Source organism: Nerophis ophidion, linkage group LG04, assembly GCF_033978795.1.
Source record: "Nerophis ophidion isolate RoL-2023_Sa linkage group LG04, RoL_Noph_v1.0, whole genome shotgun sequence".
NCBI lineage: Eukaryota > Metazoa > Chordata > Actinopteri > Syngnathiformes > Syngnathidae > Nerophis > Nerophis ophidion.
In genome coordinates this window covers 35,156,323-35,169,734 of record NC_084614.1, presented here as the reverse complement: position 1 = coordinate 35,169,734, position 13,412 = coordinate 35,156,323, and the positions used below count along the sequence as shown (strand labels likewise).

At 42.5% G+C, this 13,412-nt stretch overlaps 1 protein-coding gene across 3 annotated transcripts in view; it reads left to right on the top strand.

The window, feature by feature from the left end:
* Positions 1 to 13,412, top strand: part of abr (ABR activator of RhoGEF and GTPase) — a 257,716-nt gene that overhangs the window by 114,229 nt on the left and 130,075 nt on the right. For all 3 annotated transcript variants that reach the window (XM_061897920.1, XM_061897921.1, XM_061897923.1), the window contains one exon: positions 10,772 to 10,870. In XM_061897920.1, the coding sequence (XP_061753904.1) occupies positions 10,772 to 10,870 (99 nt within the window). The remainder of the gene's footprint in view (positions 1 to 10,771; positions 10,871 to 13,412) is intronic.

Here is a 13,412-nt window from a genome sequence, read left to right as displayed (position 1 = left end):
AACCGAGGTACGTACCGAAACGAAATTTTTGTGTACCGTTACACCCCTAACTTATTTATATATATGTAAATGTGTGTAAATGTGTGTGTGTGTGTATTCCGCTCCATTTGCTGAATGGCAATATACGATGTATATCTCGATATTTTTTCCGTAAAGTAAAAACAAAACAGTCCTAGTTACCTGAGATACTAAAATAATGACTTACAAAGTCAAATTAAAGGCCTACTGAAACCCACTACTACCGACCATGCAGTCTGATAGTTTATACATCAATGATGAAATATTAACATTGCAACACATGCCAATACGGCCAGTTTAGTTGACTAAATTGCAATTTAAAATTTCCCTCGGAGTTTCTTGTTGAAAACGTTGCGGAATGATGACGCGTGCGCGTGATGTCACGGACTGTCAGGAAATATTAGCTCAGCACCAGTTACGGCTAAAAGTCGTTTCTTTTCATTGCATAATTACACAGTAATTTGGACATCTGTGTTGCTTAATCTTTTGCAATTTATTCAATTAATAATGGAGACTATAAAGAACAATCCTGTTGGTGGAAAGCGGTGTATTGCAGCTGTCTTTAGCACCGAGACAGAGCCGGTGTTTCTTTGTTTTTAGCACAGAGCGGTCAAGCGAACATGTTTCTCTACGTCAAACAGCTTGTTTTTGGATGGGAAAATTGTGATATATATCTTACTGGAGACATCTTTGGATTATTCGTCCTCCTGCAGTAGCTGTTTAAAAGGCAGCTGTGAGCTGGGCCCCTCAGCTTCTCTCTTAGACACAGCGTGTTCACCGCAGCCACCCGACCTCGAGGTATGTCTTTACAATCTCACTAAAACACTATTAAAACAATAATCAGATAAGGGATCTTCCAGAATTATCCTAGTAAATGTGTCTAATTACATCTGAAACGCTCACACTGCCACCGCCCGTAGCCGTCGCTTTTTATTTTATTTTATTATTATTTTTTTTTCTAGTCCTTCGCTATCAATATCATCATTCACAAATCTTTCATCCTCGCTCAAATTAATGGGGAAATTCTCGTTTTCTCAGTCTGAATAGCTCTTGCTGCTGGAGGCTCCCATTAAAAACAATGTGAGGACGTGAGGAGCCCTCTCCCTTGTGACGTCTTCGTCTGCGACTTCCGGTCAAGGCGAGGCTTTTTTATCAGCACCAAAAGTTGCGAACTTTATCGTCGATGTTCTCTGCTAAATCCTTTCAGCAAAAATATGGCAATATAGCAAAATGCTCAAGTATGACACATAGAATGGACCTGCTATCCCCGTTTAAATACGAAAATCTCATTTCTGTAGGCCTTTAATGACTTACTGTAAGAGAGCGTTTGCAATAAGCGTTTGAAAAAAAAGAGTTAAAAGTTGGGTCACATGCTGAGACATATGCTCAACTCCATCCATCCATCCATCCATCCATCCATCCATCCATCCATTTTCTACCGCTTGTCCCTTTTGGGGTCTCTGCTTAATTTATTACAGAAATTGGGAAGCCTGTAGTTGATTTTTATTATATAAATGTTTTATCAACATGTGATATAGCAGGGACCTTGCCATTCAAAACTAGGCTGCTAAATTACTAATGATTAATGTAACAATAGCGGATAAAATAGTACTGTGGAGAGACGGAGCCAACGAGCCGACAGCGGGAGGAGGAAAGCAGCATCCCTAGCCGAGATGGAGGCGAGAAGGCGGGGCGTGCGGCGGAATAGAGGAGGCGTGTCGCACTCGGAGCCGCACGGTAGCAGCAATCAGCGCACACCACACAGCTGCGCGCAATCACGTCATCTGCTCCTCCAGCATAAACGGGGAAGGAGGAACAGAGATGGGAGAGTAGGAGAAGGAACCCACTGGAGGAGACCGACCACGACCAACGAACAAGCGATCAGACCGAGAGACGATGCGACCCCGCAACAGACGCAAACCCCGGACACCGCAAGGTGCACCGCAGACAGAAGCAGGAAACGCCCGCGCACTGCAAAGTGCCGCGACAACCAGGCAAGACTTAAAAAATGTTGAAATAATAAATGAAAGTCAAACCTGCTATGATGCGTCCTGTATCCATCGTCACTACAACCCACACATGGACGGTAGGAAGCCCGTCACAGTGGCGCCGACGTGGAAGAGACGACCGGAAGCAGAAGGCGATGACGTCATCTGGGCTTTGGTTGCAAGCTACAACACGCTGCTCAAGTAACAGCGTCAGGAGACCCAAAGGCTGCTGGCGCTGATGAACCAAGTGGGAGGAAGCGGCGAGGATATTCCCGAGGGGAAAGCCGAAGAAAACGCCGGTGGGAACACAGCAGAGAACCTCCACATGGGAGGCGGAGCTGGGCAGACGGCAGTGGCAGCAGCAGGCCACCAGGGCGAGCTGTTGGCCAAGGAGAGGGAGGACGAGTTCGCCTGTCTAAATGATGATGACATTGATGAAGACTGCGGTGCAGAGGAGGCGCCCTCTGCTGGAGACACATATGCACGACCAGTGGAGCGGGCAGCTGGAAAAGGTGAAGAGGAAGAAGATGAATTAAATAAAGAAAATGATGAAGAGGAAGTTGAAAAATTTCAAGAAAAAGAGGAAGTCAAGGTGGAAGAAAAAATTTAAGAATTTCAAGAAGGTGAGAAAGAAGACAAAGGACCTGGAGAAATGCAGGACAATGAGGAAGACAAAGAAGAAGTTAAAGAAGAAGAAGTTGAATCTCAAAAAAGTGAGGAAAAAGAAGAAATACCTGGAGAAATGCAGGAAAATGATGAAGATGAAGAAGTTGAAGATGAAAAAGGTGAAGATGAAGAGGAAGTTGAAAAATCTCAAGAAAAAGAAGTGCTTGGAGAAATGCAAGGAAAGGACGAAGTAATCAAAGAGGACATGGAAAAAGTCGAAAAGACTCCAAAAATTGAGAGGGAAGAAATGCCTGAAAGAATTCAAGGAAATGATAAAGACAAGGGAAAAGCCAAAGAGAGGGAGGCAACACTGAAGACGACCACGAGACCTACCTCAGCGCCCCGCTGTCATCTTGCCCCGCGATTGGGGGGGGGGTGGGGGGGGGGTCGAAAGGTCCAAATTTCCCGGTCAGGATAAAGAACAAGAAGAAAAACAGCAGGGTGATGATGATGACGAGGAAGACCCGGTTGATGGTGATGAGGATGAAGAGGAGCATACTGATGATTATGACGAGGAAGACCATGGTGATGATGAAGAAGACCATGGTGATGATGATGAAAAGGAACGTGGTGGTGATGATGATTATAATAACGAAGGGGACAAGGAAAAACTCGAAGAGGACAAGGAGAAAGACAAAGAAATTGAAGTTCGGAAGACAAAGATAAAGGCAAAGAAGTCAGGGGGCTGCAGCAGTTTTTTTCCCGCTCCTTGAAGAAAAGGTGGGGGGGAGTATGCTCAGCCGGACTGAAGCCCGGCTTCGAACTGGCGGTGGAGGTATGTGGAGAGACGGAGCCAACGAGCCGACAGTGGGAGGAAGAAAGCAGCATCCCTAGCCGAGATGGAGGCGAGAAGGCGGGGCGTGCGGCGGAGAGAGGAGGCGTGTCGCACTCGGAGCCGCACGGTAGCAACAATCAGCGCACACCACACAGCTGCGCGCAATCACGTCATCTGCTCCTCCAGCATAAACAGGGGGAAGGAGGAACAGAGATGGGAGAGTAGGAGAAGGAACCCACTGGAGGAGACCGACCACGACCAACGAACAAGCGATCAGACCGAGAGACGATGCGACCCCGCAACAGACGCAAACCCCGGACACCGCAAGGTGCACCGCAGACAGAAGCAGGAAACGCCCGCGCACTGCAAAGTGCCGCGACAACCAGGCAAGACTTAACAAATGTTGAAATAATAAATGAAAGTCAAACCTGCTATGATGCGTCCTGTATCCATCGTCACTACAACCCACACATGGACGGTAGGAAGCCCGTCACAAGTACAATAGCAGTAGGATAGACTATTCATTCCTGAACACCATGGAGTTCATGTAGGCTTTATGATGCAGTTACATTATTACAGTATATCAACTATCAGCAAGTGACGTGCAGCGAGGTTTATAGCTAGTGAGGCACAGACATAATCAGAATCAGATTTACAAATATACAGTATGCGCTCTGCGCAGATTATTTGCCATTTGATTGGCAGCAGTTTACAGGTTGTGTTTCATTTTTGCATTCTTTACACATACAAACTGTCGCCCACAAAATGTGCATTTCATTAAAAACGAAACAAAAAGATTGTTATCGCTGTCTTACCTTAGAAATGAAGTCCATGCGCCGGTCCTTCTGGATAAAAATATCCGTCACATTCTGGTAAAAGTCATCGTTCACTTCCTTCAGTTTTAAAAGTCTTGTAAAGGTTCAACATAGCTCCTAGTCTCATCATTTCCACGAAATGCGAGCTGTTGTTTGGCGAGGAATCAGGTCGCATTGATGACATCTTTTAAAATCTCTCGGTTCTCTTTTACCTTAGCATTGTAGACACTGATGTTGAGTCGCTGCTGTTCATCCAAAGCCAAGTCTATCCTCGTCATCCCAAACTTTTTTAGCGCAATCTAGCTTTGAATATGAGCTGGCGACCGTTCATGTTTGGTGAGGCTTCTTTCCAAATTCTTTCGGGCACAAAATTCCATTTGAGTCCACACAGTTCCACAGGTTGAAAAAAGAAGGCAAGGAAAGCAGAAAAGGCTGTTTCTTGCAGAACATCCACAAAGCCAGTCTTTATATGTATACCTCTCCGTTTGGAATGAGCGAGTAACTTTCCGTCTTGCTGATTGAAACAAACCATTCAGCTCCGGCGTTGGTCGTCCTTTATTAATCATCTCCTGCTTCGCTTGAAAATCCACTTTAGAAAACTTTTTAAGTGTGGAAATGTAGTCATCCATGTTGAAAGTCGGGGTGCACGAGACGGAAAAAATAAGTTGCTACGGCATTTACTCGCTGAGGCCCCTGTATGTCTGGGACCATGATCGCTACGGCCCTATCGTGAGGCACGAGAACTGTTTGCCTCACCTCAGACTTTTTTGTCTGCCGTTTTGATGGCTCAACCAACACACAAAACATGTTACTCCCTGCGGCACTTGACTCGCTTACGCCACCGTATGTCTCTGATCATGAGCGCCCCTATCGTGAGACACGAGAACTGTTTGCCTCACCTCAGACTTTTTTCTCTGCCGTTTTGAACGCTCAGCAACACACCAGATAAAAACACGCTTTGGTCGCATGGCGGCCGCATGGCAGAAAGAGAAGTTTGCGAGGGATTGCGAAAATTCAGCAATTTTAAAGAAAAAATAATCCAAATTGGTGAAGCTAAATGAAAATTAAAAACTAACACTTACAATTATTTTATCATCCATCCATCCATTTTTCTACCGCTTATTCCCTTTCGGGGTCGCGGGGGGCGCTGGCGCCTATCTCAGCTACAAACGGGCGGAAGGCAGTGTACACCCTGGACAAGTCGCCACCTCATCGCAGGGCCAACACAGATAGACAGACAACATTCACACTCACATTCACACACTAGGGCTAATTTAATGTTGCCAATCAACCTATCCCCAGGTGCATGTCTTTGGAAGTGGGAGGAAGCCGGAGTACCCGGAGGGAACCCACGCATTCACGGGGAGAACATGCAAACTCCACACAGAAAGATCCCAAGCCTGGATTTGAACCCAGGACTGCAGGAACTTCGTATTGTGAGGCAGACGCACTAACCCCTCTGCCACCGTGAAGCCCTTATTTTATCATTGTATATTTTATTTATTTGCATGATCACAGGTGAGGCACTGCCTCCCCTGCCTCCCCTGCCTCCCCTGACCGCACGTCACTGACTATCAGAGACAGAAACTCTTCATTTCACATAATGTTGTTTTTTGCTGCTTCAACGCAGCTCAATAAACACAGAAAAAAGTCAAGTGAAATAACTTTGTTTTTACTGTAGGTCAATATTGCTTGTCTTTCTCTCAAACAGACAAGGCTTTGCTGTCCGTAGCGTGCGCGCACACACACACACACACACACACACACACACACACACACACACACACACACACACACACACACACACACACACACACACACACACACACACACACACACACACACACACGCACGCACGCACGCACACAAACCGCATAGTGAGCTAATGTTACGCTAATAGCTAATTAGCCTTCACCTCAAGGACTGTGAGCGTGCCAAGCAGTTGCTTGTTTCTAGAACGTTGACTGGGAGGTGTTTATTATCATTTGGGGAGAGTCCGCTGCCTTACTTGCTAAAAACACCTTTCTGCTCGCTCCACGTTACACGCGCTCTGAATACGCACTGCTGATTCGCTGTTACATGCACTCTGAATACGCACAGCTGATTGGCTGTTACCGATCAGATGGTTCTGTGGGTGGGACAATGCTGGGTGCTGGAGAGACATACTGACAGAGGCAGACGCATAACTAACCACAGCCGCTTGTTAAAGACTTTTTTTTTGTTTTGTTAAGACTTTAGTTTAGGCGGTTGCTCTTTGTTGTTAAGGTGGCCTTAACAACAAAGCGCTGCGGGAAACCCTGAATGTTGGTATTGTTTCAATACCAAGGAGTTAGAGGGGCAGTATTGGTGATGCTAATGCTTTTTTTTGCAATTTTTTAGGATCATTGATTCCATTATTGATCACAATTATAATCAGACAAAACACAGGATGGCAGTGCGACAATATCAGAATCAGAATCAGAAGTACTTTATTAATCCCAGAGGGGAAATTAAGATTCAATTAAAAGTTTAAATTATTCCCTAGTATTGGCTCCGGTTTTAAATCCTTTGGTTTTTGCCCCATTGGTCATACTTAAAATCCTCGTGTGTCAATGTAATTATTTTCTGAGTTTGTAAACAATACAAAAAATGACAAAATAATTTTTACTAATGAAATAAATATTGTATCTAATCACTTTCGTACGGACCAGTGGTTCTCAAACTTTTTTTTTTTACGAAGTACCACCATAGAAAAAACGTGGTTTACCAAGTACCACCATATGGACCAACATTAAAATAAAGTAACGTTGTACGCATAAGTATTCATTAAAACTAGGGAGAGTTTTTTTTAGCAAGTATATTTAATATTATTTTGGCACTGTAAGAATACACACCGTTTGAACAGTAACACAATCGGTATACATTTAGAAAAATAAAACACTGTACTTTAATTTAGTGATTCTTTTGGCGTACCACTAGATGAAGCCCGCGTACCACTAGTGATACACGTACCACAGTTTGGGTCTGGTATAGCCTATTGTACTGATACTTACTTAATACATGCTTTCTTTACTATGCAGCATTTGCGCCCATGACAAAATGTGACCAGTGTCAAAAACAAGAGCACAGTAGAGTGCACTAATCTCAATGCAGCCTTAATGCAACTGTAGTTTGTTTTCCCCCTTGGTGCAGTTCGTTTGATCAGGTCTGAACAGTAACTGAACTCTCGTGCAGATCAACTGGTCCAATGTACTTGTGTGTTAGGTGATTTATTGTAACCTCCTAGTTGTTTCAACCATTTATTTTAGTACATGTTGTTCCTTCAGTTAGTCATAATGTCTTCCTGTTTACATTTTTAGAGGTTACAGCTGACCAATTGGAAAAAAGACCGATGTTTCGTGGCTTGTTGTAGCACATTATGATACACTTGGTCTAATTCTTGTGGTTTACAGTCCTTGGAGGGCTTCTGGGTTGGATTATTATTATATACCGTAGTTATTACGACATTGGGAAATTTGCATAATTGTCAATGATGTATTTGCATGTAATTGTAATGGACATTGTACTGTCAGCACCCCTGGGTTTGTGTTTCTTGGGTGCCATGAGTGCTGATTATTTTCACCTGCCTCTGATTAGTGTTCGGGATGCTCACCTGCTCCCGGGCACTAATCCGCGATCTATTTATTCCTGCCTTCTGCCACACTCGGTCTGGCTAGCCTCAATTTCCTATTCCTGTGTTAAGCTTTTTCTTTAGCTTTACCAAAGCTTCCCGTGCTATCGGCACACTTGTTCTGTTTTTGTATTCTTGCCTGATTTATTTATTAGAATAAATCATTTTTCTTACCTCCACGCTGCTTCAGGATGTCCATTTGCATCTTGGGGAAATGACCTGCGCATAACCATGCGACCCCAACATAACATGTACAAAGCAAACTATATTAACCTGCTACCCAAGAATGTACAACAATTCCTCTCAACAAAAGAGGAGAAAAATAACATGAGAGGAAAATCTAATTTAAAACATTTGTATGCATGTACAACACCTTAAAACCTTTAGCAAAACAGTATGGAGAATTAAATTATGGAATATATTAAGCGAGGAAGTCAATGTATTAATATGATACAGTTGAAGAAACTGTTTGAACACAAAATGTTCATAAAGTACAAAAAAGAAGAATCTTAATACATACAGTATCTTGAACCATATTTAAAAAATATATATAGATGTCATTAATCTCATTGATGAACCATACATTATTTTAATATTTATTTCTGAGAACTTTAATGTTTATGTATTTATTTAATAATTATTCACTTACTCATTGTATATTAATTTATTTATTTACTCATTTATTTATACACTGTTGTATAAAAATTGCTCTGATACGAAAAGGGGTAGGATTAAATAAATTCTGCTTCTTTCTACTCCTTTTTGGACATACCTTAATGAAACAACTGGAAATATGTGATTTAATACATTGTAATTGTATGCATGTTCGAAATAAACTGACACCAACCAACCGCCAACCAACAATAGAGTGAAATAATTAAACAAAAGCAACAATTATTATTGGCTCTTATTTTCTGAGTTTGGAAGCAATAACCAAAAACAGCATAAATGTTGATAATTAATTATATCGATCTTTATTTATTTTTGTCCTATCCAGCTATTCAGGCAAATCATATTGTTGATGTATATGCCCATATGTTGTACTTTACAAAAGATAAGTGTAGGATACTTCTCTTATTGCCTTATTTGTATCTGACTTTATTAAATAGATTTATATTATTATTTGGGGCAGCCGTGCAGGATCAAGAGTAATAGCACAATTGATAATGAATTATACCAATAATTACCTCCATTATCAACACTACAATGTTTCAAATGCAACAATACATATATGTAATTAAACTTGAAACACAAAAGAAAGCAGATAAATGCAGATAACGATCTAATAACTGTAGTATCGACCGTATACTGATACCAAGCTTTGTATCATTACTGTTGATATTAGTATGTACTGTATCTCCCCATACATTTACATTCGAATGTTCTGGCTTTGCGGTTCACTATGCTTTTTTGTTTTTTTTACTGCACTGTGTAGTAGCTTGTTTAGCTATTCTTTGCCCTCTCGTCCTCCAGTGCTAATAGTATGTGTAAAGAAACTCAGTTGTTGTGCCTCGGAGATGAGGATTAGTAGTTTAAAAGCTACACTGTGGACGAACATTATCCGCTACCTCGCTAACAAGGACACTACATTATGTTAAATAAATAAATGATAAATGGGTTGTACTTGTATAGCGCTTTTCTACCTTCAAGGTACTCAAAGCGCTTTGACACTACTTCCACATTTACCCATTCACACACACATTCACACACTGATGGAGGGAGCTGCCATGCAAGGCGCCAACCAGCACCCATCAGGAGCAAGGGTGAAGTGTCTTGCTCAGGACACAATGGACATGACGAGGTTGGTACTAGGTGGGAATTGAACCAGGGACGCTCGGGTTGCGCACGGCCACTCTCCCCAATGCGCCACGCATTGTTGACGCCTTTGTTCGCTTTACGCCTTCAAATTTTGCAAGATACTGCTGGTGTGTCATCAACATGCATTTTCACAATATAACAATAGTATTAAAAGTGCTACCGTCGGCCAAATTAATGTCATTTATATTGTATATATCTTGCAACCTGAATATAAATGTATGGGAAACAATATTGTGACATATTACTAAATGTGTTAGGGCTCAATAAGTTTTGTATCCTGCACTTATGCTAATTTTGAAAGATCTGGTGTACAACATACCCTCCAATACATGTGTATCTCTTTAAGATCAAAGTACTGTCAGTTAAAATATCTCACCAGCAATACTAGTGAAATGCCATGACAATGTTGTTTTAAATGCACAATACCATGGATAGACGTGTGAATACTACAAGTATTGCTGTGAGCTGGTTAAAACCGCAACATCACAGCTCCTTCCTTTTCTTATCGCTGGTACACTGGACACAATTGTAAGACTCTGACTATGTTAATGATTAATCTGCTCTTCAACCTTCATTAAATATTGCACCCTTTGCTTTATTGCTTTCAACTGTTTCAACTCAGTAGAGCTGAAATAACTGTCTTCATTCTTTATCAATGATGTGTCTTTGAATATTCTCATTTATCTAGGTTATCACAACTGGATTGTCTTACTTTTTATAATAATTTTATTTGCATCCTTTTTTTAGTAAAGATATTTAACATTTTTATACTTTCATATGCATCTGATGAATCCACAACAGCATATTTTATGAACAAGACAATGCTAAAGATAAATACAAAAATATATAAAGTATAATGTGTCATAGAGTAACAGCAATCTAATTTGAATGGTATTTATTTGACATTTTGATGATACTCATTAAAAACTATGACATTTTACAGAAGTACAGTGAGCCAGAAATATGGCATACACATTTTCTCATAAAACACAAACATGTTTTATTGTCATATTAAATTATTACTTTACTTTTTGTTGTACAGGGAGACATTGAGAAAGGACTGGAGATGAAGAAACTTGTGCTTTCTGGTTTTCTGGCCAGTGAGGAGATTTACATCAACCAACTGGAGGCTCTGCTACTGGTAAGAGACACGCACACACACTCTCCAGCCACGTGAGGACAAACACTATGGGACGGCATTGCTCGGTTGATAGAGCGGCCGTGCCAGCAACTTGAGGGTTCCTGGTCCGATCCCTTGCTATTGCCATCCTAGTCACGTCCGTTGTGTCCTGATGGGTCGTGGTTAGCGCCTTGCATAGCAGCTCCCGCCATCAGTGTGTGAATGGTTGAATGTGGAAATAATGTCAATGCGCTTAAAGTACCTTGAAGGTAGAAAAGCGCTATACAAGTATAACCCATTTACCAGTTGCCATGTACTGTCATGCATGAGAGGAAAGCGAGGGCACACTGCACCACCATTTGGTCTGACAATGGGGATATAATTCTAGTACCTGAAGGCATTCAGGGTTCCTCTGGCCAAGTGCTACAAGCTAGGAAGTGTGTAATTGTTTTAGGATATGCTAGTCTGGTGTTCTCTGGGTTCCACGGTGTTGGGCTGTGAGATCTGGCCCCACTTGTGGACATCAGGCCTTCATATAACTTTAATGGTGTACAGCCTGAGCAGAAAGGTTCAGACTGCTGCTCGGTTTGTTGTCCTTCTGTGGCCCCCTCCACTCCTCAATGTATAACTCGATACCAGTGCCAAATTGTCGATGCTTAAACGGTGACCAAACCGATACTTTTATATTATTTTAAGAGACAAAGCAGTAGAAAATGGATAGATGGATGGATTATTTTGTCCAAAAACAATGTTTTTCTCTTTTTACTGAGTTTTGTGTTATGCATGTTGAAAATCATTTATTCCAAATACAATTTCAATAGTATAAATTCACCAATATGAAATACAATCCACAATAAATTGTCATAATACAGAACACATTTTACAGTACTTTAATGGCCTTATTCTCTCGCTAAGTGTTTTCTACACACTTTGAGTTACACACGGTTTCTCTTTGTATTTCCCCCACCCAACTGGCTGACACACACACCCTGCCATGCGTAAGTTAGGTAAAACTTCTGAATGAATTGCTAAGTTATTCAGTGATAATGCTGTGGTTTCCAAACTATTGAAGTGTATTTTATATTTGGACGACACAACCTAATTTTATTAAGGACAACATTTTAAAGCTGTGTTAGAGCAAACCCTCACAATGCGTTTGGGCCTGCTAGGTCTGTCCAGCATCCTCCCCCACCATCGCAGCCAACTCACCACCAGGTGGTGATCGGTAGAAAGCTCCGCCCCTCTCTTCACACGAGTTTCCAAAACATGAGACCACAAATCCGATGACACAACTACAAAGTCGATCATGGAACTGCGGCTTAGAGTGTCCTGGTTCAAGTGCACATATGGAACATGGTGTTCATTATGGACAATCTGTGACGATTACAAAAGTCCAATAACAAAACACCACTCGGGTTCAGATCCGGTCAGCCATCCTACCCAATCACTGTCGTTGCCAATATGAGCGTTGAAGTCACCCAGTAGAACAAAGGAATCGCCCGGAGGAGCACTTTCCAGTACTCCCTCGAGTGAATCCAAAAAGGCTGGGTACTCTGAGCTGCCGTTCGGCGCGTAAGCGCAAAAAACAGTCAGGCCCTGTCCCCCCACCCGCAGGCGGAGAGAAGCTGCCCTCTCGTCCACTGGGTTGAACTCCAACGTGCAGGCTTTGAGCCGGTGGGAAACAAGAATTGCCACCCCAGCCCGTCGACTCTCACTGCTGGCAACGCCAGAGTGGAAGAGAGTCTAGCCCTTCTCAAGAGAACTGGTTCCAGAGCCCTTGCTGTGCGTCAAAGTGTGTCCGACTACATCTAGCCGGAACTTCTCCACCTCGCGCACTAGCTCAGGATCCTTACCCTCCCAGCGAGGTGATGTCCCACGTCCCAAGACGTGGAACTATTTCCACATTCACCCATTTACACACACATTCACACACTGATAGTGGGAGCTGCCATGCAAGGCACGAACCACGAACCATCAGGAGCAAGGGTGAAATGTCTTTCTCAAGGACACAATGGACATGACTAGGAAGGCGGAAGCCTCAGGTTGCTGGCACAGACGCTCTACCAACCGAACCACGCCGTCCCCAGCATTCTGAAAGTGTATCCTATCATTTTATTACGTGTGGTGTAAACACATCGAAACTTCAAGTGTAATCTAATATTTCACCTTCCAGGGGCGCGGGACTTATTCCAGCCTCAGAAGCATGTAAGAACAACATTCGATGGGAGAATGCTCAGTAGGCCAGATTTAATGGTCGATTCAACCAGAGTGTGCATGGACGTGCGCATTGATAGACTTAAGTTGATGGGGAGAATGCTGTGATGCCAGAACCCGCGCAGGTGCACATTTTCTTTCACTTAAGCACATGGAAGAATAGGCCCCTTATTGCGTATATAATTGATGCACAATTGTGGTGATGTTAGACTAAGGTGTTTACTAGTAAATCGTACATACAAGAGTTGTGTAAGCAAAATGTAGCGGCTTACAGGACTTTAAATGCCGTCAAGGCAAACACCTTGATAGAGCCCTTGCGTAGGATCTCATTAATGGCCTACTGAAACCC